The following is a 24,887-nucleotide window of genomic DNA, read 5'->3' as shown; positions in this document are numbered from 1 at the left end:
ATATATATATATATATATATATATATATACTGATAAATGGAAACTATATGACATTTATAAAATGTCTACTCAACGAAGAGGTCAAGAAAAGCCATATGTTAGGAATATAATGTAAGGCTTTTAATATTCAACAAAGGCATTACTGTCTCAGTAAAAAAAAAAAAGGAAATCTTTCACTATAGCCAAAAATGACATGATCACTTCAGAAAAATATCTGTCATAAAATCAGAGTTCAGAAAGTTACCAATAAGCAATGACACAAAATGAAAAGGTTCCCCCTAAAAACTAGCTAAATTTACTGAGAAGGACAACTACTCTTTGGTGATTTATAACAATAAAATAGGAATGACTACCTTTGCAAATCTATGGAACAAATAAGTTCCTGGTCACGAAGTAGCAGAGGTTCAAACGATTTTGTCGTTAGGTGTCTACTGTAGCAAATGACTATGAAATTAACTGACTCACTATTTATTGAGCTGACATTCCAACATCATTGAAGGAGATGAAACTATGGTGCTCTGATAATATAAATGGTATTTAAAAGCTAGTTTTCACATTACTTTGTTTCAGAGACCAAAAAATAGTGCATAACAATACTCTTCCTTTTCTCTGCACCACCAATTTCGGAAAATACTTTACTTCATCCTCAGATGTCTTTTTTTTGAGACTAAGTTTTGTTCTTGTTGCCCAGGCTGGAGTACAGGGGCGTGAGCTCAGCTCACTGCAACCTCCACCTCCCAGGTTCAAGTGATTCTCCTGCCTCAGCCTCCAGAGTAGCTGGGATTACAGCCATGTGTCACCACACCTGGCTAATTTTGTATTTTTAGTAGAGACGGGGTTTCACCATGTTGGCCATGGTTGGTCTTGAACTCCTGACCACAGGTGATGTGCCTGCTTCGGCCTCCCAAAGTGCTGGGATTACAGGCGTGAGCCACCAGGCCCGGCCTCATCCTCAGATTTCAGCACCATCATTCAAACATTTCTTCGACACTACTGTCTTTATTCCTATCACAAACACAATTTAATTGCCTTAAACAGATCAAAAAGTCACTGAATGCTTCAATGCCTATTCTCCTCAACAAATCTCTCAAAAATCAATTGCCATAGTTGTCAAGGAAAGGTAGAGGAATAATACAAACACTCTAGGTGATTAATATTTTGGCGTATATTAAAATAATTAACAACATTTGGAACAAAGTCAATAAATCCAAACTTAAACTTGTTATTTAGGATTTTTAAAGCTTTAACCAAATCTGAAATAAGCAGCCCAGAAACTGACTGACCTCAAGGGCAGACTAGAATTAACAGCTTTTTTCTACAAAGGTGGTCAAATTAGGATATCATTCTTAGAGACTGGCAATGAAAATTTTACTGAAATAGAAGAGCAAGGGATCAATGAAGAAATCACCCTGACACTGTGTTCCCCCAACATTTACCACTCAAAGACATTTGTGGCAGATATACAATGTCAAATTAGTGATAAAAATCTGAGAGATTATTCTAATTTTGATTTCAAAAGATTGCTGGAACAATACAGTATGCCCATATAGGCTACTGGAAATTTTTATCAGGAAAGGAAGAAAGTATGTTTAATCTAAATTTTAATAAATTCCTACTTGAAGAAGCCTTTATCAGTCTATCCCATGGAAATCATCCAAAAGGAACATTCATTCATATATTTGTCAATATTTGGTTTCACCTCTTATATTTTTAATTTTTTAAAGCTGTATTTAAGACTTATTTTCATAATCAATTTAGGTATTTTTAAATTATGAAATGCCTTTCTTGCAATGAAGTGCCAATATAGAACTGCACCTACAGAAAGTAAGGATTTCACTTACAACTGCTTGACTGTTGCAAAACAAACTAAATCAGATTGACTTAACACATAAACAGAGCATCATTAAATTTGGTGATGTGTGGTATACTGCCAAAAGTTATCAAATTAAAACTTAAATTCAATCTGTAGTAGTTCAAATTGCGAACTTAAAATGGTAGTCAACAAAAATTTCTAATGAGTCTCTTTCATATTTAATGGGTTTCGAGGAAGCTAGATATGGGGTGGAGGTTACAGAGGCAAGAATACAGCCCACAAGCAGTTAATTTATAACCGTATTTAATTAAATATATACCCCAAAGAGTAAAAGTCTCACATAAATGTCATTTTATATGGTCAACACTGATGTACATCATGTACATCTGAGCTACATATCTAAGTTGGAGTAGCTTTCTTTCAGAGTCTTTACACATTAATTCTTAGAACTATTTTAGAAGAAGGTTAGACTGCCAAATCAACATTCCTGGAAATTTTCAGCCTTTCTGCTTTTAGCTAAGGAACTCATACCTACTCACCAGGTTAAAATTTCATCTATCTGAATAAGCCTGAGAGGTGCCAGAGAGCCACAGGATGAAATGTCAGGATATACCATTAGTTGCTTCCCCAAATTATTAGACATGCCTTTCTTTTTGTAAAAGAAAGGGGAAATTTTTGTTATGGGTACACGTGCTGATACTTTTTTTTTTTTTTGGAGACAGGGTCTAGCTCTGTCACCCTGGCTGGAGTGCAGTGGCACAATCATAGCTCACTGCAGCCTTGACCTCCTAGGCTCAAAGGATCCTCCCACCTCAGCCTCCCACATAGCTGAGACTACAGGCACATGGCACCATGCCCAGCTAATTTTATTTTTTTGTAGTGATGGGGGTCTCACTATGTTGCCCAGGCTGGTCTTGAACTCCTGGGCTCAGATGATCCTCCTGCCTCAGCTTCTCAAAGTGCTGGGATTATAGGTATGAGTCACCACTCCTAGCCTTGTTTTTTGGTTTTTTAAAATAAGAAACCTGTTCGTATTAAAATTGTTTTATAAATAAGATCTACAGTCAATTGGCTTCTAACAATTCTGCTAAAATGCTACTGAATCCAGAAAATATTTGTCTTAATCTAATGAAGTATATTACAAATGTTATTTGTTATACTACTTTCAATGTAACTAAACAAGAGATATTTATAAAAAACAAATTACTTTTCATCCATGCGACTTCTCATTTTCTTCAGTTTCTGCATAATGCTGCTAGTTTCACTGCTAGAGATTGAAATGGGAGAAGGACTGCGGGTCTCCAAGTCAGTTGGACCAGGACTGGTTGCCTTATTATCCTTTGCATCTTCATCACTATGAGAGTCCTGCAAACAAAAAGAGGCAAAATTGTATTGGACTTTAATAGGACCTTGAAGTCATCATAATACTGTCAATTCAAAATTAAGTTTATCCACAATACAATGTTTATAACAAGAGTTGAAAATAAGATAATAAAGGACAAAATATATCACACACTTAAAAATGGTTAAACTAGTACATTTCATATTATGTATATTTTTACCATCATTTATATAGAGAGAGAAAAAGAGAATATCAGAACATGTAATAATTTTATTTTATTTTATTTTATTTATTTATTTATTTTGAGACGGAGTCTTTCTCTGTCACCCAGGCTGGAGTGCAGTGGCCGGATCTCAGCTCACTGCAAGCTCTGCCTCCCAGGTTCACGCCATTCTCCTGCCTCAGCCTCCCGAGTAGCTGGGACTACAGGCACCCGCCACCTCGCCCGGCTAGTTTTTTTGTATTTTTTTAGTAGAGACGGGGTTTCACCATGTTAGCCAGGATGGTCTCGATCTCCTGACCTCGTGATCCGCCCGCCTCGGCCTCCCAAAGTGCTGGGATTACAGGCTTGAGCCACCGCGCCCGGCCCATGTAATAATTTTAAAGAAATGTAAGACATCTAAAAAAGCTTCTGCTATTAGTAATCTAGTATCTACATATCCTCTCTGAGATTTCAAAGTTGGACCACTCAAAAGGAATAAAAAAGTTAGACCTATAACTATATAAAACATATATGTACAGACACAAATAATGACTGGAAGATGTAACATTTATTTTAATCATACTAGGGCAAGGGTTTTTTCTTTTGAATATTCCTTATGCAAAACTAGGTTTTCAAAAATTAAAAAAGTTTGTAAAGAAAACATCTGGAAACTATTAATCAATACATTATTTCTGATGAGCAAAAAGTAAAACTTTAATTGCTTAGTATGCCTTCCCCACAGTCATTTATTCTCCTAACTTTTCAGGAAGATGGGTAGGGACAGTCATGACTGTTTTTATTTTGTTAAAAAAAAAAAAAAAGTAGAGCCCTTGAGCTTCCCTTTCTTCCTCCTGAACAGTTCAATCTTAAAGTCACTGGATGGGACAGAGCAAGGCAGGCATCTATGTAGGGGTTGAGGGACACAGGAAGGCAAGAGTGGGGTCTCAGAACCTGAGTAGGATGAAGAGGGCATTTAATGCAGGAGGGTGGCTGGTAAGGGGAATCAGAGCCCAAGAAGGCCAACAAGAATGTCACATGGAAGTGACCCCACACACAATTGCAAGCCCAAACACAGTGAGGATGGCCTTATCACAGAGAACTTTCTAGCACAAGTGCCAGAGTCCAAAGAGATAAGGAAGAGAAGGTGTGAGGAGATGGGAATAGCCCAATTTGGGGAGTCAGAGCCCAGGTGGAATGAGAAGGGCAATCACTTTCAGGTAGTCTGCAGATTAAGTGGTAGTAATGTATCAATGTTAATTTGTTGGCAACTTACTCTCAGATAACTCAGGATAATAGAATTTTTTGTACTGTTTGACATTTTTCTGTAAGTTTCAGATTTTTTCAAAATTTAAAGTTTACTTTGAAAATCAAAGCAGAGCGTATTAGGAATTTTAAAAATTATACTGCTATACAGTTTGAGTTTTCTCACACTATAATGACTTTTTTTTTTTTTTTTTGAGACAAGGTCTTGCTTTATCACCTAGGCTGGAGTGCAGTGGTATGATCACAGCTTACTGCAGCCTCGGCCTGCTAGGCTGAAGCAATCCTCCCACCTCAGCCTCGCAAGTAGCTGGGACTATAGGTGTATGCCACCACGCCCAGCTAATTTTTGTATTTTTTTGTAGAGCTGGGTGTTTTGCCCTGTTGCCCAGGCTGATCTCAAACTCCTGAGCTCAAGCGATCTGCTCACCTAGGCCTCCCAAACTGTTGTGATTACAGGCGTGAGTCACGGCACCCAGCCCTACACTGACATTTTATAGTACCTTAGAATAGGTCCACTGAACATTCTAAGGTATGCTCAGGCTCTAAGGTATTACAGGCTCCCACCTGTAATCCCAACACTCTGGGAGGCTGAGGCAGATGGATTGCTTGAGCCCAGGAGTTGGAGACCAGCCTGAGCAACATGGCGAAACCCCATCTCTACAAAAAGTTAGCTGGGGGTGGAGGTGCATGCCTATAGTCCCAGCTACTGGGAAGGCTGAGGTGAGAGGATTACCTGACCCCTGGGAGGTCAAGCCTGCTGTGAGCTGTGATTGCAACATTTTATTCCAGTCCAGGTGATGGAGTGAGACCGTGTCCTCCCCCCACAAAAAAAAAGTTTCAAATTTTGTTTTTGTCTAATATCTCCTTTGAATCATGTATCATTGTATTAAAGTTGGATAGTTAAGATGAGTATCATGTAAATAGTAAAACAGTGTCCCCCATTAATTCTGAAGAATATATTTGGATTGATAAATAAGAGCAAAGCCCTCTGTTCCAATTTAGTTTGTAAGTGAAATATATACTAAATTAAACTAATATTGTATAAGAACTACGTGGCCCTTTCAAAATTTAAATATTCCATAGGAAAAAAATAAAACTCTCACTATACATTAGGGCATTGCTATGGTTTGAATGTTTGTCCCCTCTGTAACTCACGTTGAATCTTAATTTTCATTGTAACATTAAGACAGTGGGAAATCAGACTATGGTATTTGAGAGGTAGAACTTTTGAAAGGTAATTAGAAATAGATGATGTTATAAGGGTTGGACTTCGGTTAGCACGCTCAGCCCCCATGTCATGTGATGCCCTGCATCACCCCTTGGGACTCTGTGGAGAGTCCCTACCAGCAAGAAGGCCCTCACCAGATGTGGCACCTTGACCTTGAACTTCTCACCTTCCAGAACTGTAAGAAAAAATTTTGCTCCTTTATAAATTAGCCAGTCTTAGGTATTCAGTTATAGCAACAGAAAATGGACTAAGACTGGCCCATCCATAGAACTTTATCCTAGTTCATTATTGTATCATACTGTTTGAATGAATATCATCTTAGAACATGAGACAGGGTGAGATACCGGCAATCAACATAAGACAGGAGACAAATAATAACTTCATGTAGTTTACCAATTTACTCTCCCCTGCAGACTTCAACTTCTCCTGTAGTTTTATGGTGGTCTGGCGGATCCTTTCTATCTCCTCCTGCTGTTTAAGGATCAGCTGTCTTTCCTTCCGAGCTGCCTTATTGGCTTCTTGAAGACGTTTTATTTCTGCCTAAGGTTTAAAGAGTTAAGACAGGGATCAAGATTGGGAGAAGACAAGGCCAAAGTAATATTAAAAAAAAAATCATCACATCTATTAAAAACAAATACATATAGTATTTTATAACAAAAGTAGTAATACTGAAAAGTTTAAAAAATAATGAGGAAATAAATCACAATCTCACCATTCTAAAATAATTTAATATGATCCCTTAATTTTATTTAAATTATAATTAGACTGATAATTTCATATTCCATTTTAAAACATACATTTCACATTTTTCCATAATGCTACTTAACGTTTACACTTACTAGTTTAATAGCTGCTTATCAAGTAAACTAATTAATGTATCTATTATTCTATTGCTAAACTTTTAGGCCCCTATAATGTTTTACTATCCCAAATAATGCTTTAATGCCCATACCACAGACTAGTTCTTTAGGAGAGATTTCTAAAAGTAAAATAAACAAGTCAAAGACAATGAATCATTTTATGGTTCTTAAAAACAGTTTTTAAAATTGCTTTCAAAAAAGGACTGCCCCTGCCTACAATGCTACCAGAAACATTTAAGACTACATTGCACCAATCTCTCTCCACACAGAATACTAAGTTTTCAGTTGCTATGTGGGCAGAAGATAACACACTTCACTGCTAATAATTGTCAAAATTTAACAGATAATCCTTTTTTAAAAATAAATTTGTTTTAAATCTGTTTTCTTGGTTAGATATGTTGGCTCACACCTATAATCCTAGCACTTTGGGAGGCCAAGGCAGGCAGATCACTTGAGCCCAGGAGTTGACTAGCCTGGGCAACACGGTGAAACCCCACGTCTACAAAAGATACAAAAATTAGCCAGGCATGGTGGCACTCACCTGTGGTCCCAGCTACTTGGGAGGCTGAGGTGGGAGGATCAACCTGAGCCCAGGAGGTCAAGGTTGCAGTGAGCCCAAATCATGCCACTGCACTCCAGCCCAGGAAACAGAGTGAGACCTTGTCTCAATCAATCAATCAATCAATCAATCAACCAACCAATGTTTTCTTATCAATAAAGCATAATAAAGACATTAAAATTTGTAGTTACAATTATTTTAATCATTGAGATTTTTTGAAACTACCTTAAAATGCAAAAAAGTGCTTTATAAACATCTACACTTCCAAAACATCAAATTAACAATTGTTAATATTCAGTTATATTTTCTCCACGTCTTTAATCCTGTAAAGAAATAAAACATTACAGATAAAACTAGTCTGCAATCTTGTGCCCCAACTCCTCAGAGGTAACAACTATCATGGGTTTGGTATCTATCCTTCCAGCACATTCTTTTTAAATTATTCTAAAAATATTTGTGCTTATCTGCAAACAAAAAGATACACTATTTGGTTTGTATATTTAAAAATATTTTATAACTATCATATGTATATGTTTTAAATCTTGCTTTACTAGATATCACTTTTGATATTTTACCATGCTAATTTATGCCTTTTAATGCTGCATAACATTACAGTGGAGAACCATATATTTATCTATTACCCATATGGTGGGATTATTTTTATTTTTAAAATTTTTTAGAGACAAGGTCTTGCTCTGTTGCCCAGGCTGGAGTACAGTGGCTCAATCACAGCTCAATGCAGCCTCAAACTTGTGGGCTCAAGTGATCTTCCCACCTTAGCCTCCCAAGTAGCTAGGACTACAAGCACGTGCCACCATGCATAGCTAATTTTTATTTTTTATTTTTGTAGACACAGGGTCTTGCTATGTTGCCCAGGGTGGTCTCAAAAACTCCTGGCCTCAAGTGATCCGTCTGCTTTGGCCTCCCAAAGCACTGGGATTATAGGTGTGAGCCACTGTGCCCACCCCATATGGTGAGATTTTAAGGTTGTTGTCTATTTTTTACTATTGTACGAACAATGCTGTAAGTGAAGAGCCTTATATATTTTGTCTTCTTGGGCACATTTATAAATTTTTCTGGAGTAGTAGTTCTCAAAGTGTGCTCTATGGAGTCCCTGGAAGTCTTGAGACCCTGTCAGGGGACTCTGAGCGTCAAACCATTTTTTATAATACTAAATACATTATGAGCAAATATATTATTTGCTCTTTATTCTCATTCCCTAAGGAGTACACAATGGTTGTGTACATTTTAAAGAAAGTAACTATATTTTCCAAAACAAAAAATAATTTAGTGAAAAGAATGATATTTTAGCGTTTTGCACATCTCTTTATCGTCTAGCTTGATTTTTTTCAACACTGTGCATTGATCACCGGGAAAATGTTGGTTCACTAAGTTATGCGGATTTTCTAAATGTTGACACACTTCATTATGCAATATCAAACAGTTATACTCATGAATATCACCATTAATCTCAAAAGAAAAATTATTTTGGGTGGGCAATGGAAAGTTTTCAGAATCCTGACTTGTGTGTGAAAGCTTGAATTTTATCATTGGCAACATATACTGTCAGTTATTTTTTTGAAGTGACAGGGATACTGCTTCGTTTTTGAGAAAAACATTTGTCAAATAACCAAATCTGAATTAGCACAGTTTGCCTTGAATCATCATTCTTTCAAGTAAAAATACTATTCCATGAAAAAAAAATTTTAAAAAAGCTCACAATTCAAACAAGCGCACAAATACTTCTCCTTGAATTAATCACTATATTCTGGTATCGAGCAAAGGTGTCTGATTATGGATTTCCCGTTTCTGTCACACAGAATACAAAAAAGACATGTACTCAAGAGTTTAAGACAATAAAATTAATAATTCTTACTACTCAATCAGGACATTCTAAATGAAACTTGCTTTCTTTAACTGCAAGTAAGTGGCATGAAGAATAAGACAATTACCAATACGGTTTGGTGCCACTGACTTGTGCTAAAGCACCAGCAGTTTTACTCAGCATTGTTTTCTACTATTTAGTGCAAATGTCAACACAGTGAAAAGGGTAAATTCATATCAGAGTATCATTATGAAAATAGTTTTGATCTTCCAGACCTGTGAAAGGGTCTTAGAGGCCAGAGTTTCACAAAGTACATTTTGAAACTTCCACTAACCTAGGCCTGAGTTTCTGAACCAAATAATGTATAAATTCACCCAATTCAAGCCTAAAAGAAAAAAGAGACAATTTCGAAGGAATACTTGGGGAACAAGGTTTGCTCCTCTTGTAAGAACACACAAAGTTGTACAAACGAATTGTTCACTTTAAAATGGTGAATGGTGTAAGTGAATTATTCATTTTATTAAAATGGTTATTTTTATGTGTTACGATTATCACTTCAGGGAGGGTAAAACTAGTAAGACATAGGAAAATACAGTCTCTCTTTTTTGGATACGGTTGTACCAAATTGCTTAGAGCCAGCCATTTCACTATTAGCCAAAAGAATTCTTACTGCTACAGTTGCAATAGATATCTTAGCACATATATTCTTACACTTTGGTTCTTTCAACCTTATAGGGCAACTTTTCAGGGGTAACTAATTGGATCAAAGAGTGTATTTTGCACATTTACTTAAAAAATTCTTAAGTATTACAAAAAGAAAAAGTAGTCACTCATATCCCTACCACTGGCATTAAACATATTTAACAGTTTGCACATTTGTTTCAAATATGTTATTATCTATAAATAGATAAATACAGATGAAACCAAACTCCATGCCAATCTCTTCCTCCTTCCTCTCTTCCCCAGAAGTGCATCATTCCTATATGTGGTTTTTTGCTTTTGATGCATGAGTGGTTCCACAGAACATATACTACTAATTGGTTACGTTAAAAAAATTTACATGACTGGTTTAATACTGTATATATTCTTTGCATCTTGCTTTTCTATAAAAAAGAACATTATGGTTTTTGGTAAAGGCAGATCTACTGCTACACTCTCCAGTATGACAGCTTCTAGCTACATGTGGCTAGTACCTACAGTATTGGACAACACAGATATAGAAAATTACTATCATTTCAGGTATCTCTATAGACAGTGCTGATATCTAATACATTCAGTTTCCTGTAGTACTATACTTTCTTGCAAGAATATGTTTTATTTCATCTATTCTTTTATTGAAGAAATTAAGTTGTTTCCATTTTCCCCTGCACACATATGAAAGCTTTTTTAGTATATATACCAAGACAGAACTGCTGAGTCATATATCATATATGTCCTCAACTGAACCAGGTAGTGGCAATTGCTCTCAACTCAAAGTGGTTACACAAGTCAACACTCTAACCAGCTATACAGAGCCGCAGTGACAAAACTGGAGACTCAGGAGATCTCAAACTCACATTCTCCTCAAAGCAGTTGTCAAGTTCTGAAGGAGCACATAGAGGGCTAAGGAGTTAACCCTGAAAAGTCTCGAAAGCAGAGCAGAAATCCCCAGTCTCTTGTGCTGAGTAACTGGGTTTCCAGTGAAGCCCTGGAGAGCCCCAACCCAGGGACAATGCAAACCAGAAGTAGACTGAGGCTTACCAACTCTACAACCCTAACCCAGCACAATCTTTGAATGAATTAAGATGAACAGTTGATAACTCTAATAAAATAGCAAAAGAAAACTCTAATAAAATAGCAAAAGAAAGGATAAATCCTCTCTGGGGGAAGAGACTATCAGCTGGAGCCTTTGCAGTTATTTATATGCTGTTGTCTAGTACTTAACAAAAAAATTACTAGGCATGCAAAGAAAAGGAGCCATATGATAGTTAAAAAAAAAAAAAAAAAAGAAAACAGACAATAGTAGTAATAGAGGCACAGATGGCTACATATAAGCAGACAGGGAAGAAATAACAGTACAGAAAATTAAAATAACTATGGATAATATGTAGAAAAAGATAGAAAAGTAGGCCAGGCACGGTGGCTCATGCCTGTAATCCCGGCACTTTGAGAAGCCAAGGCGGGTGGATCACCTGAGGTCAGGGGTTTGAGACCAGCCTGGCCAACATGGTGAAACCCCATCTCTACTAAAAATACAAAAAAATTAGCTGGGTGCACCTGTAATCCCAGCTACTCAGGAGGCTGAGGCAGGAGAATCACTTGTACCCGAGAGGCAGGGTTTGCAGTGAGCCAAGATCACACCATTGCACTCTAGCCTGGGCAGGAAGAGTGAAATTCCGTCTCAAAAATAAAAACAAACAAATAAAAAAAAACAAGTAGATTAAAGGGTAGAAAATTTCAACAGACTTAAAATCTATTTTAAAAAGAATAAAATTGGGTATTATAGAACTAAAACAAATCAAATTAAGAATTCACTGGAGACACATAGCAGTGCATTGGGCAAAGCAGAAGACATACTAATGAACTCAAAGACAGGTCAATAAAAACTTTCCAAACTGAAGCACAGTGTTTTTAGTTTTTAATTTGTTTGTTTTAAGGAATAAAATACAAACAAGACAGAGGAAAGGGATGTGGCAAATGGTCAAAAGGTCTAACCCATGTCTAATTGAAGTCCCTGAAGGAAAGGAGAAAAAGAATGAGGCAGAAGTGGCCAGGCACAGTAGTTTACACCTGTAATCCCAGTACTCTGGGAGGCCAAGGTTGGGGGATCACTTGAGTCCAGGAGTTCAAGACCAGCCTGGGCAACATGGCGAAACCCCATCTCTACAAAAAATTACCTGGCACTGGTGGCGCACACCTGTGGTCCCAGCTACAGGGGAGGCTTGGGTAAGAGGACTGCTTGAGCCCTGGAGGCAGAGGTTGCAGTGAGCTGAGATCGTGCCACTGTACTCCAGCCTGGGCAACTGAGTGGGACCCTGTCTCAAAAAAAAAAAAAGGGAGGCAGGAGCAGAGGCAATACATGAAGAGACAGTTTCTGAAAAACTGATTAAATAAAACAACCAATACAAGAAGCTCAGCAAATCTTAAATAGGATGAATACAAAGGAAACCACACCTACATGCATCATAGTAAAACTACTGAAAAATTGGATAATTTTTAAATAATCTTAAAAGGAACCTTCAAAAGAACAAGATTAAGATAACTGACCTCTCCACATAAACAATAGAAAGCAGTAAATAATGGAAAAATATCTTTAAAAGTGCTGAAAGAAAATAGTTTTATGCCTATTAAAAATATTCTTCAAAAATAAAGGTGAAACAAATACATTTTCAAACTAATCAAAACAAAAAATGTGTTATTAGCAGGCATGCAATAAAATATCAGACGTATTAAAATGAAAAATTTTATACTTCAAAGGATACTATCAAGAAAGTGAAAAGAAACCTCACAGAATGAGGGATAAATTTATAAATCTTGTTTTCATTTTATTTTATAACAGAAAGCTACTGTAACATTATAGAAAGTTATTTACTTATTTTAACTAAGAAAAAATTTTAATTTATTTTAAAATCAATTTTTTGGATTAAAAATACACAACTTTTTTTTTTTTTTAAATAGAATTCAGAATTTATTCAAATTCATATCATCTGTAATGTTTCCTGGGATAAACATATAACTAAGTAATAAGCTAATATATAATTCAGATAATTAGGTCCTAAATCATCTAACATAGTAGCTAGCATCTGACAACAGGTTAATATGGAAAAAAATAAAAATAACTAGAATCTATTGAATACTTACCAGGCACAGTGAAACACACTTTACATATGTTACCTCATTTAATCCTCACAACCACCATATGAAGTATAATCCCACTCCTACAGATGAGGAAATTAAGTCTCAGAGAGTTACTTAAACTTTGACCGTGATTACACAGTTGCAAGTGACAACACTGGAATTCAAATAATAGCAACTAACATTTATTGAGCACTTACCATTGTGCCACGGTCTGTTCTAAGTTTATTTTATGTATTAACTCACTTATTCCTCAAAACAACCCTATAAAGTATGTTACTATTATTATCTTCAGTTTACAGATGAGGAAACTGAGACACAGAGAAGTTAAGTAACTTGTTCCAGGTTATGAAACCAGCAACTGGTAAAGCTGGGATTTTAGCCTAGGAAATCTAACTCCAGAGCCTGAATTCTTTACCACTACACCACCATGCTGCCTCTCCAGAATTCAAAACTAAGGTCTTTCTAAGTCCATTAAGCCAAAATATTTATCAATATGTAATTAATATGTCATGAAAGTCTAGGGAAACAATAACTTAAAATTTAATCCAAATAGATTCTTTTACACATATCTTAAATTTTAAAATATGTATTTCAAAAGAGTATTTTTCTTCTACTTACTACATGAAGGTAGAAAGTTTGCCTGTGTATTTTATTAATTTAGCAGTGACACACAATCCTAATTTAGGAGAAATACAGTAGATTATCAAGCAACCCCTATAATTATAGTAGTATGAACATAAACAGTGGAAGTATCAACTAAATCTCATTTAAGGCAATAATAAGGAAAAGAAATCAGGCAAAATAATAGATTCCATAAACTAACTTGCCTTATAAGTTGTCCTAAAGGGGTGTCTTCCCTAACGTACCTTTTCTTGCTGCAACCTTAAAAGCAAACCACGCTGTTTCTTCCGGAGTGGGGGCATTTTATCATCCTCTCCTTTGTCTCGTAGATGTCTGCAAATAATATTTTTCATTCAGACAAAGATTTGATTAAATTTCTCTTACTTGAATAATGTCAAGAATTCTAGACTACTAAAAAGTCTACAAACCAATTTAACATTTTCAAATGTGAAAAGCAGTTGCTACAAGTAGCTGTAACCATTCATATCCAAGTAAGTATTTTACTGAGGTATATGCAAGCCCTAGAATGTGTCCTCTGAAGACAGAGGACTTTGGGAAATTTACAATATTGTATCATATGACAACATAAGATTACAGTCAGTTAAGTGATAAAACAGGAATGCAAAGAAAATGTTATGTGGGTAAGAGGAGGTCTTGAAAGAAATACAAATCAAATATGACTGCCATATTTCTAGCCTGAGAAACTGGGTTGCTCAAATCAAATCAAATGAGGAAACAAAAACATCTTAAAATATAAAGCATTCCGTTCTATGAATGAAGAAATCAGTGAAAACTGTGCTCACTGAAAGAACTTACTTTTTTTGATGCTCTAACCAGGCCAACTCAGCCTTAGTCTTCTCCTTCAAGGCCTTTTCGCGGAGACGCAGGAGTGAAGACTGGTGAGCTGCCCTCATTTCTTCTTCTTTCATATACTGTCGAACCATCTCCATAGTAAATTTAGAAAAGCTATCTTGTCCTCCTGAGAATGGCATGTTCAGTTCCTAAAGTAGATGATTTCTTTCTTGTTTATCATCATCTAACCTTTTGGTACTTAACTCCACTAAAAGAGGTATGCATTTACAAAAACAAACTATGTATTTAACAAGGCCATCAACAATGTAAGAGAATATTCTTTAAAAAGGCACATGAGGCAGATTAACATTCATCTGCTAATTTACTCAGCCAATAAAATTTTAATAAAGTACTGCAAGCCAATTACTGTCCCAAGGATCCAAAGTGGGATAAGAATTTGTTTCTGCTAACCAAAAAGCATACAATTTGGTAAGAACGAATGTAAATTTCTAAATGGAATATAGCATTAGAAGAGTGAAGCCAGTATAAAAGCTAGAGAGATAATATTGGCTCAGATCCTCAAAGGCCTCATATATCATTCCAAAAAATAAGTTTGTATTGTACTTTGTAAGGAAAGGGAAGCCAGATTTCATAGGAAAACTATAAAATAAAACTGGTATCTTGGAAAAATCATTCAGTAGCTGACAAATGAGACAAGTACAAAATGTTTTCTCATATCTTTGAGAGAACATATCCACAACCATTTACCTCCACAGATAAAGTGAAACACACCTTGGCAGTAGACAGTGTAGTTTTTTCTGGAGAAGCTTCTTCATCAGAGTCATCATGATGACCTCTTCTCTTTTCCATATTAAATCTGCGGTGACTCTCTGAAGGTAGCAATGATCGAAATGATTGTTCTTCTATTTCATCTTCTGTCATGGATTCATCAAATTTCAGAGAATATTCTGTTGCAACAGATGTTGAGTCTAAAAGAATATGGAGAAAGTAGATTTTATCATTATAACTGTTCTCAGTTATTAGTAGCCCTTTGCCTCTTTATGGGACAATCCAACATAAATTCATAAAACTGATCACTAAAAAATAGACATGAAATATTAAAATTCATTTCCCTTACAAGCAAGGAAAAAACCTCTAAAAATACCTAGAAATATTAGGTTAAGAAATATAAAGATTAATGTTGCAAAAAATTTAGAGAGCTCTTACAAATCAATTAGAAAACCACTAATGCACCTATAGAAAAATGAAAAAAGGTCAGATCAGATGCTGTTTTACAAAGCAAATATAAATAGTAAAAGTGAAAAACTGTTTAACATTACTATCAATCAAAGAAATGCAAGTAAAAATATCTTTTTAAAAAACTCATTAATTCCAAGTTTAATTAGAATATGACAGATCTTTCAGGCTGGTTCCTATGTGCCTTTGACATGGTTTTTTTTGTTTGTTTGTTTGTTTGTTTTTATTGAATATTTCTTCACTTTCTGGTACTACAAGATATTCCAGGCTCAAATTGTATTTTCCCTACAGCCCTAGAATCAGCCATTTCTCCAAAAAGCTCTTATTTATTTTATTAAGGAATGATACTTAGAAACCACAATCTAGGGACCAGGCACAGTGGCTCACACCTGCAATCCCAGCATTTTGGGATGCCAAGGTGGGAGGATCCCTCGAGGCCAGGAGTTTGAGACCAGCCTGGGTGACAGAGCAAGACCCCATCTCTTAAAAAAATCAGAAAGAAAGAAAGAATTTGTAGGCACTAGTTGTCCTTGTTACTACGGGTGTATCACTGCTTCTGCACTTGCTCAGTGGACACAGCTAGGTAATATATGGATGTATATTAATCCATGTATACATGTGTGTGCACACACTTACGCACACAATTACAATTGCTTTTGTATCCATCCAGTCAGCCAGTTAAACATGAATTCATACTTATGTCTATGATCCAGTACCAGAGTTCATTCTAGTCTTCCTTTCTTGTGTATCTTCCCTTCCAACATCGAGAAACACGGCTCCCACCATCCAACACTCATTTACTTATTTGTTCAAACCCAATATATATGTAAAGTACTGTTAACCTGTACCCCTGTGAAAAACTATTATCCAACTAGAGTATAGGTTTATGTACCGTTCCTTTTGTATTAGGCTTATATTAATAGTTTCCACTCAAGACACCATTTTCCAAAGTTACTTACTTAGGTCAGCTCTTTTCCCCTAACTGCTTCAATGTCGTTATGCCATATATTTGTAATACAGTTAGATCCATTTATCACAGGCTGCGTTCCATTTTGGGATCTCCCAATATCCTGATTCATGTGTGTGTTTGCATGATTAGTTCACAGATACTAAAATTTACTCATTGTGATACACAGTTCCAAGGTTTTGACAAATACACAGCATCATACAGAACATACATACATACAGAACAACTACTCTATGTAACAGTTCCTTCACCCTAAACGTCCCTCCATGCATCCTCTTTGCAGTCAACTACTTCCTCTTCCCCCTAATACCTAGAAACCAACTGTTTTCCATCTCTTTAGTTGTGCCTTTTACAGACTGTCATATAAACTGAATCATATTATAACAGATAGACTTTTGGGGCCTGCTTTTTCACTTAGTAAAATTCACTTAAAATTCGTCCAAGTGCGCGCCCTTCAATAGCTCCCCTGGTAGAGGGGAGGTCTGGTAGAGCGCAGGACTGTAAAATTTGTCCATGTTGTTGCATGAATCAAAAGATTATTCCTTTTAATAACTGAATAGTATTTCATTGTATGGATGTACCAGTTTATCCATTCCCCTAGTAAAGGACATCTTGATTGCTTCTAGTTCTTAGCAATTATGAATATGCTGCTATGAACATCAGTATATAGGTTTTTATGTAGACGTAAATTTTCAGATCACTCGGTAAATACCCAGGCATGTGATTGCTGGATTGTATGGTTAAGTCTTACAAGACACTATGAAACTATCTTCCATGGTGACCATATAATTTTCCATTCTCACCAGCAATGTATGCAAGTTCCTGTTGCTCTGCATCCTTGTCACCAATTTATTATTATCCGTTTTTCTGATAGTCATTCTAGTAATGTGTTATGGTATCCTGTGATTTCAATTTTAATTTCTTTAATGATATATGCGGTTGAAGACTTTTTCCTGTGTCTATGTGTCATCTGCATATTTTCTTCAATAAAGTATCTGTTCAGATCTTCTGTACATTTAAAAAATTGAGTCATTTTTCCTATTATTGAATTTTTTTTTTTTTTTTTTTTTTGAGACAGAATCTCACTCTTGTTGCCCAGGCTGGAATGCAGCGGCACAATCTCAGCTCACTACAACCTCCACCTCCAAGGTTTGAGTAATTCTCCTGCTTCAGCCTCCTGAGTAGCTGGGACTACAGGTGCATACCACCATGCCCAGATAATTTTTGCATTTTTAGTAGAGATGAGGTTTCACCATGTTAGCCAGGCTGGTCTCGAATTCCTGACCTTAGGTGATCTGCCTGCCTCAGCCTCCCAAAGTGCTGGGATTTCAGGTATGAGCCACCACACCCAGCCTTCTATTATTGAGTTTCAAGAGTTCTTTACATATTCTAGATAGAAATCCTTTATCAAAGATGTGATTTGCAAATATTTTCTCCCAATCTGTGGCTTGTCTTTTCATTCTCTTCACAAAGTCTTTCACAGAGTGGAAATTTTTAAATTCTGATAAAGCACAATTCATCAATTTTTTCTTTCACAGATCATACCTTGAGGTGTTACATACCTGAGAAGTCATCACCAAACCAAATGTTGCCTAGATTTATATTTTCTCCTACGTAAGAGGTTTTTAAGGGTTTCGTTCTTTGGATAGTGGCTGCCCTGTGAATTCTAGCTGTCTTGGCTTCTTCAGATTCCTAACTCAATTTCCTCAACTCAAGAAGACCACTGGGCTCCATGCTCTGCAGTCTGGAAACTCCCTAGGCAGTAAACTGGTAGAACTGTAGCACTCATTTGTTTCCAGTCTCTCATGAATCAACACAATTCACTGCCTGAGGCCCACTGTCTTAAAAATAGTTACTTCATGTTTTGCCTGATATTTTACTTGCTTTAAGAGGGAAGCAGGCTGGGCACAGTTGCTCACACCTGTAATCCCAGCACTTTGGGAGGCCAAGGCGGGCAGATCATGAGTTCAGGAGTTCAAGACCAGCCTGACCAGTATGGTGAAACCCCATCTCTACTAAAAATACAAAAATTAGCCAGGCGTTGTGGCGCATGCCTGTAATCCCAGCTACTCAGGAGGCTAAGGCAGGAGAATTGCTTGAACCCAGGAGGCGGAGGTTCCTGTGAGCTGAGATCATGCCACTGCACTCTAGCCTGGTGACAGAGCAAGATTCTGTCTCACACAAAAAATTAAAAAATAAATAAAAAATAAAAAATGAAAAAAAAGAGGGTAAGCAAATCTAGTCCCTGTTGTTCCATCATAGCCAGAAGTAGCAGCAGTCCAACTAATACATTTTTGTTTTTGTATTTCTGCTAGTCAAGTAAAGCACTGGGCAAGTAATTCAGTATTGTTTAAAGAAGTTAAATAAAGTCACTGTTCATGATATTTTAAAATAGTCACTTGAAAATTATTTATTCACTGTTATTGGAAGCCCAGGCACCATGGTACAAACAAGTCACACATGGTTACTGTGTTTCCTTCTAAGGTTTACAAATATTATCTACAATTAAATTTGTCATCAGTGCTTTAATTAGAAACACTATATTATTCATGAGATAAAGTTTAGTAAATATTAACGAAATAAAGTTAGAAATCTCCTCAGCTAAGTATCCAAATATATCACTTTTCATGTCTACATTCCAAAATGCTAGAACACAGTTGCAGTCAAGTTGTCTGCCACTTTATTTACTTATTTAATTTTTTTTTGAGACAGGGTCTTGCTCTGTTGCCGAAGCTGGAGTGCTATGGCTCAATCATAGCTCACTGTAGACTTGATTCCTAGGCTAAAGTGATTCTCCCATCTCAGCCTCTCACGTACTAGGACCATAGGCTGTGCCACCAAGCCTGGCTAATTTTTAATTGTTTTGTAGAGACTGGGTCTCCCTATGTTTCCCTGGATGGTTTCAAACTCCTAGGCTCAAGCAATTCTCCCACCTCAGCCTCCCAAAGTGCTGGAATTACTGGCATGAGCCACCGCATACAGCTTATTTGCTACTTTATAACAAGGATCACCTTTCCACTGGTTTCCAAACAAATGGTTACACATTTATTTGCAAAGAAAGTTACCTTTTTCATCAGGAAGAGATGGAACGCTATCACTTCGTAGAGAATCATCTGCAGCAGTCTGAACCTGTTCATCAATGGAACTCTCTATCTTTTCACCATTAAGTTTCTTCTCATTTTCCTGACAAGATGGAACTGAAGGACTTTGTTGGCGGCTATTACCACTACTGCTTCTTTTTATGGATACATGGAAACAACAACAACAAAATTAACAAAATAAGAATTATAGCTTCAAAGTAAACTTATTTGGCCAAATGACTGTACTTTATAGTCAAGATAAAAATGAAGATGCAATATAAAACAGAAAAAACAAAGTAACATAAGTCTGAGAATATTTTGGAAAAGATGAGAAAGATGAGTAGGAGAGAGGAAGGTTTTGCGTTTGAATAATCATAATAGGCAGTGTTGCTAGGTTATCATTCCCTTTTTTCCCTTCGTTTCAAAATCAAACTTCTGGGAAAGGGAGCTGCTGCTCACTGTTTCTACTTCTCTACTTTTCATTAACATCACGGTTTATCACAATCTGCTTCCATCCCAACTGCTCTACTAAAACTATTCTGAATAAGCTTTATCTATACTTTGAATTGCTAAATCCAATAGATAATTTATTGCTTTGCAACATTAGATGTTGACAATATCTCCTTTAAAAGCTCTACTTGCTAAACAAAATACAGTAAAAGGTTAGGATAATCTGGACGAAAGCTATTTGAGGACTTTCTATTATTCTTGCAACTTTTCTGTAAGCTTGAAATCATGTCAACATTCTTATATCCTATGACTTTACTCTCACCTGCTTCTCTTCCCAACTCTCTAACAAGCTTTCCTTGTTTCTTTCATTTGCTTTAAATTTTTCTGTCTTTCTTTAAATTGATGGTTTTGTTTTGGTCCTTTTCTAACTTTTTTTTTTTTTTGAGAAGGAGTCTCACTCTGTCGCCCAGGCTGGAGTGCAGTGGCACGATCTTGGCTCACTGCAACCTCCACTTCCCGGATTCAAGAGATTATCCTGCCTCAGTCTCCCGAGTAGCTGGGATTACAGGCATGTGCCACAACACCCAGCTAATTTTTTTTTGTATTTTTAGTAGAGATAGGGCTTCGCCATGTTGGCCAGGCTGGTCTCCAACACCTAACCTCAGATGATCCACCCGCCTCGGCCTCCCAAAGTGCTGGTATTACAGATGTAAGCTATCATGCCGGCCCTCTTTCGATTTTATACTACATGTTCTCCTTGGGCAATCTTAACCATAACTTCAACTACTATCACTTAGAGTGAGTCTCAAATTTGTATCACTATCTTTGCCCTTTCCTTGATTTTAAGCTTCAAGTGTTGAAATGCCATGTGAACTTCTGATTTTGGCTATTCCTCAGCCAACAAACTAAGCATATATTCCCCTAAGTGTTTTCCTTTCTCCTTCTTATATTTCTTGGTTTATTCATTCATTACACAAGCCGGGTTAATATACTTAGGATCCTCAGCACATACTTATTTCTTCTTCGAAATTTCCCTTGCTGCTCTGTCTGCCTAACGACCTAAGGAATTAAAGAATCAGTTCAAGTGTTATTTCTGAGAAGACTGCATGGACCCCACCCCTACTCTCAAGGAAGCTTTGGTCACTTCTGTCCCTGTGTTCATACTTTTTTGTGTGTGTATATTTCTATGATAATACCTATCAGAATATAATGCTATTGTTTGGTTTAATAAGTTTTTGAAAAGATAAATCTTCTAATAAAGCAATAAGGTAAAAGATGTAATGCAGCACACAGTAAGGGACTTTACCAATTGCCAGCTATGTGCTAATCATTCACTCAGTAAATTTGTAGTAGATTGCCTATCATGTGCTAGGTACTTTGCTAAGTTCTGATGATACAAGTATGCATGGTCCCCCCTTAAGATGGCTATAATAAAAAACACAACAAGCATTGGTGAGGATTGTAGAAAAATTTTACATAGTGGGAAAATAGTATAAAATGCTGCAGTTACTTTGGAAAATAGTTTTGCAGTTCTTCAAAAAGTAAAACATAGAGCTACCGTACATGATCCAGCAATTCCATTCCTAAATATATACTCAAGAGAAATGAAAACATATCCACACAAAAGGTTGTATGTGAATGTTCACAGCAGCATTACTTACAACAGTCAAAAAGTGGAAACAACCCAAATGTCCACCAACTGATGAATGGATAAATAAAATGTGGGATAGCCATGCAATAGAATATAATTTGGCCATATAAACAAAGTAGTGATACATGCTACAACATGCATGAAACTTGAAAACATCATGCTAAGTGGAAGAAGTCAGTCACAAAGGGCCACATACTGTAATGATGCCATTTATATAAAAATCCAGAATAGGTAAATCCATAGAAAATGGAGACAGGAAATAGTAGTTGCCAGAGGAGGGTATAGGGAGTAACTGCTAATGGTTACTGAGTTTCTTTCTCGGTTGATGACAATGAAGCCCTCAATGAACTTCTAGTCTAGAATGTAACTGACTAACAAAGAAACATGTACACATAGGGTGGTCAAGACTGTCACAGCTATACTCATTGTGCTGTAGGAGAACACTTAGGTGAGAGCTAAAGCCGATGGGGTAGCACTGATTCTTGATAGGTAAGTAAAAGTAAACTAAATGAAATGAGACAGGGGATGGTCTAGAAAGAAGGTATATCATATGCAATGGCACAGAAGACAGAAAGCAGGGTTCTTCTAGTCAACTGGAAATAGTGAATGGAGTAGTAAAAGAGGAAATGCCAAGAGATGGGGCTAGAGATGGACCAAAGGCTCAATTATAAACAAAGTTTTTATGCCAGGATAAATAATTTGGACCTTAATTTGAATCTTCTGAGGGAATACTGAAGATTTCAAATAGGTGAATAACCAAATTGGCTAGAAATTTTAAAAAATCACTCCGGTTATCATGTGGCTAACGAATAGAGTGGAGAAAGATTAGAGGATGAGGACAAGTATTAGGAGTTCACCACAGTAATCCAGATGATAGTTGACATGAAGTTACAGTGAAGGTGTCAGTAAAGGTTAAATGAAAGTCAGATAGTTTCAGAGACATAATAGCTACTCAATAACTTTTGGTACTTTTCCCACATTTTCATGTCTTTTAGTTTCATTATTTAATTTTTAAAATTGGTGTTTTACTATACTTGACAATGTCAGTATGTTACCTGTAAAAATGCTGTAAAGTAGCCTCTAAAATCTTCTAATCCGAGATGGAACCATAATTGAAAGCTATAGCCATTCATATCATACTAACTAGCAATGACAAGCTATTCAATTTTTTTCTTTTTCTTTTGAGACGGAGTCTCACTCTGTCACCCAGGCTGGAGTGCAGTGGTGTGATCTTGGCTCACTGCAACCTCTGCCTCCCTAGTTCAAGAGATTCTCATGCCTCAGCCTCCTGAGTAGCTTACAGGATTCAGGCACACGCCACCACCCATGGCTAATTTTTGTATTTTTCGTAGAGATGGGGCTTCACCATGTTGGCCAGGCTGGTCTTGAACTCCTGACCTCAGGTGATCTGCCCACCTCAGCCTCCCAAAGTGCTGGAATCATAGGCGTGAGCCACCGCACCCGGCCTATTCAATATTTTTTATAACAATAAAAATTTGTAACATCAGGAAATATGAATGTCAGCAAGGAAATGTACAATAAACACAGTCTTTGAAGGCAGATAAATTAAGGTGCAATTCCTTGATGTATCATTATTTATGTGACCTTGAATGGGTTTCTTAACATCTCCATAAGCCTCAGTTTTCTAACCTATAAGAATAACACCATCTGCCTTGGAAGGCTGCTGTGAATATTATATGCAGGAAGAACAATTTATACAATGCTTATACAATGTAGGTTCTCAAGGAACAGTAGTTACATTATTACACGGACCAACTATTTTGTAAATTGGCTAATTAGGGAAGCTAGCACTTTGATGGGAACACACTGTTCTATTTAAATAAACAATATTAAGAAATCAAAGAAAGCAACGTTTAAGCCATTTATCAGCGTTTACTAAACTGTACTAACAAATCAAATTGTCTTCACCTTCTATCATGATTCTTGTATCCTGAAGACTCAGAATAACTATCGTATGAAGGGGAATACTTTTGATGCTTTGAGTCAAGAGTCCCTTCTTTCCTCCGAGAGAGTGAAACAGATGAACTTTTCCTACAAATAAAATAAAAACTGATTAAACATTCAAAGTCTTTAATAATGGAAAGATTTTAAGTACTGCTTAATAGCAAAATGACATAAAATCTTGAACAAATAGATATTATAAAATAACTTACAACACATTAAAGAATGTCTTCTGTTTTACTAAGGAAGTAAACACAAATCACTCCTAGTATCAATGAATGTAAACAGAGACTTAAAATCTAAGAATTAGAAACAGTCAAAATATGATTAAGAAAAACACACACACACAAATATGGTAATGTCATCCAGTCCTGCCAAAAATAATCTCTTTAATGACTTCATTGCTCCTAGAATAAACTCCAAAATCCTAAGTCCGCAAGGTCCTATACCATGATCTGATCCCTGCATCATCTCATACCATCTTCTTTGCTCTCTGCCTCCAGCCACAATGGTCTTTATTTGTTTTCTTAAATATGCCATGTTCCTTCTTCCTTCAGGGCTTTTCATCTACCTATTCTTTACCTCCTTTACATTACTAACTCCTCATTCATTAGATTGCACCATAAGCTTTACCACAAGCTTTATTTCCTCAGAAAAGCCTCCTCTGACCTGGTGGCACCCCCAGGCTATTCAAATTCCTGTGTTACATATCTCTGAGACATGTGTTCCTTTCTTTCATAACACTTAAATTAGTGTATAAGTATTCATTCACTTAACTGAATATTTGAGTAATATTTATCTTCCCTACTCGATTATGCCCATAACTGTATTCCCAACCAAAAATAATGCCTATGACAACAAATACTCATTACATATTTGCTGAAAGAATATTAACCTAATAGACAGTCATTATATATTTGCTGAATGAATGAATATTAACCTATCTGTTTCAGTTCTGGTCCTCAGCTGTTTCACGAAGTCTGGAAGGTGCTGCCGTTGGTGGTCATATAGTATTGCAAGGGGAGCTCCTGAAGCCATGACAGCATCTGAGATATGAGTTCTAGTCAACTCTGCCATCTGAACATGAACACACACCAGAAAGGCAAATGTATTAAAAGGTAAGGTCACAGAACTGAGAAGGAGCATAGTGTCTTGGAAAGAAAGATCACTGACTTGAG

General features: G+C 36.5%; 1 protein-coding gene across 4 annotated transcripts in view; it reads right to left on the bottom strand.

The window, feature by feature from the left end:
• Positions 1-24,887, bottom strand: part of CEP350 (centrosomal protein 350) — a 163,246-nt gene that overhangs the window by 48,393 nt on the left and 89,966 nt on the right. For 3 of the 4 annotated variants that reach the window (XM_023194268.3, XM_023194269.3, XM_026448164.2), the window contains 8 exons: positions 24,650-24,786; positions 23,677-23,799; positions 19,632-19,801; positions 15,135-15,331; positions 14,367-14,551; positions 13,796-13,883; positions 6,242-6,388; positions 3,021-3,178 (listed from right to left, as the gene is read on the bottom strand). In XM_023194268.3, coding sequence (XP_023050036.2) covers positions 3,021-3,178; positions 6,242-6,388; positions 13,796-13,883; positions 14,367-14,551; positions 15,135-15,331; positions 19,632-19,801; positions 23,677-23,799; positions 24,650-24,786 — 1,205 coding nt within the window. The remainder of the gene's footprint in view (positions 1-3,020; positions 3,179-6,241; positions 6,389-13,795; positions 13,884-14,366; positions 14,552-15,134; positions 15,332-19,631; positions 19,802-23,676; positions 23,800-24,649; positions 24,787-24,887) is intronic. The other variant, XM_023194270.3, reaches the window with a different exon arrangement.

This window comes from Piliocolobus tephrosceles, chromosome 1, assembly GCF_002776525.5.
Source record: "Piliocolobus tephrosceles isolate RC106 chromosome 1, ASM277652v3, whole genome shotgun sequence".
Taxonomy (NCBI): domain Eukaryota; kingdom Metazoa; phylum Chordata; class Mammalia; order Primates; family Cercopithecidae; genus Piliocolobus; species Piliocolobus tephrosceles.
The sequence above is the reverse complement of the archived record's forward strand: the minus strand, read 5'-3'. Positions and strand labels throughout refer to the sequence as shown.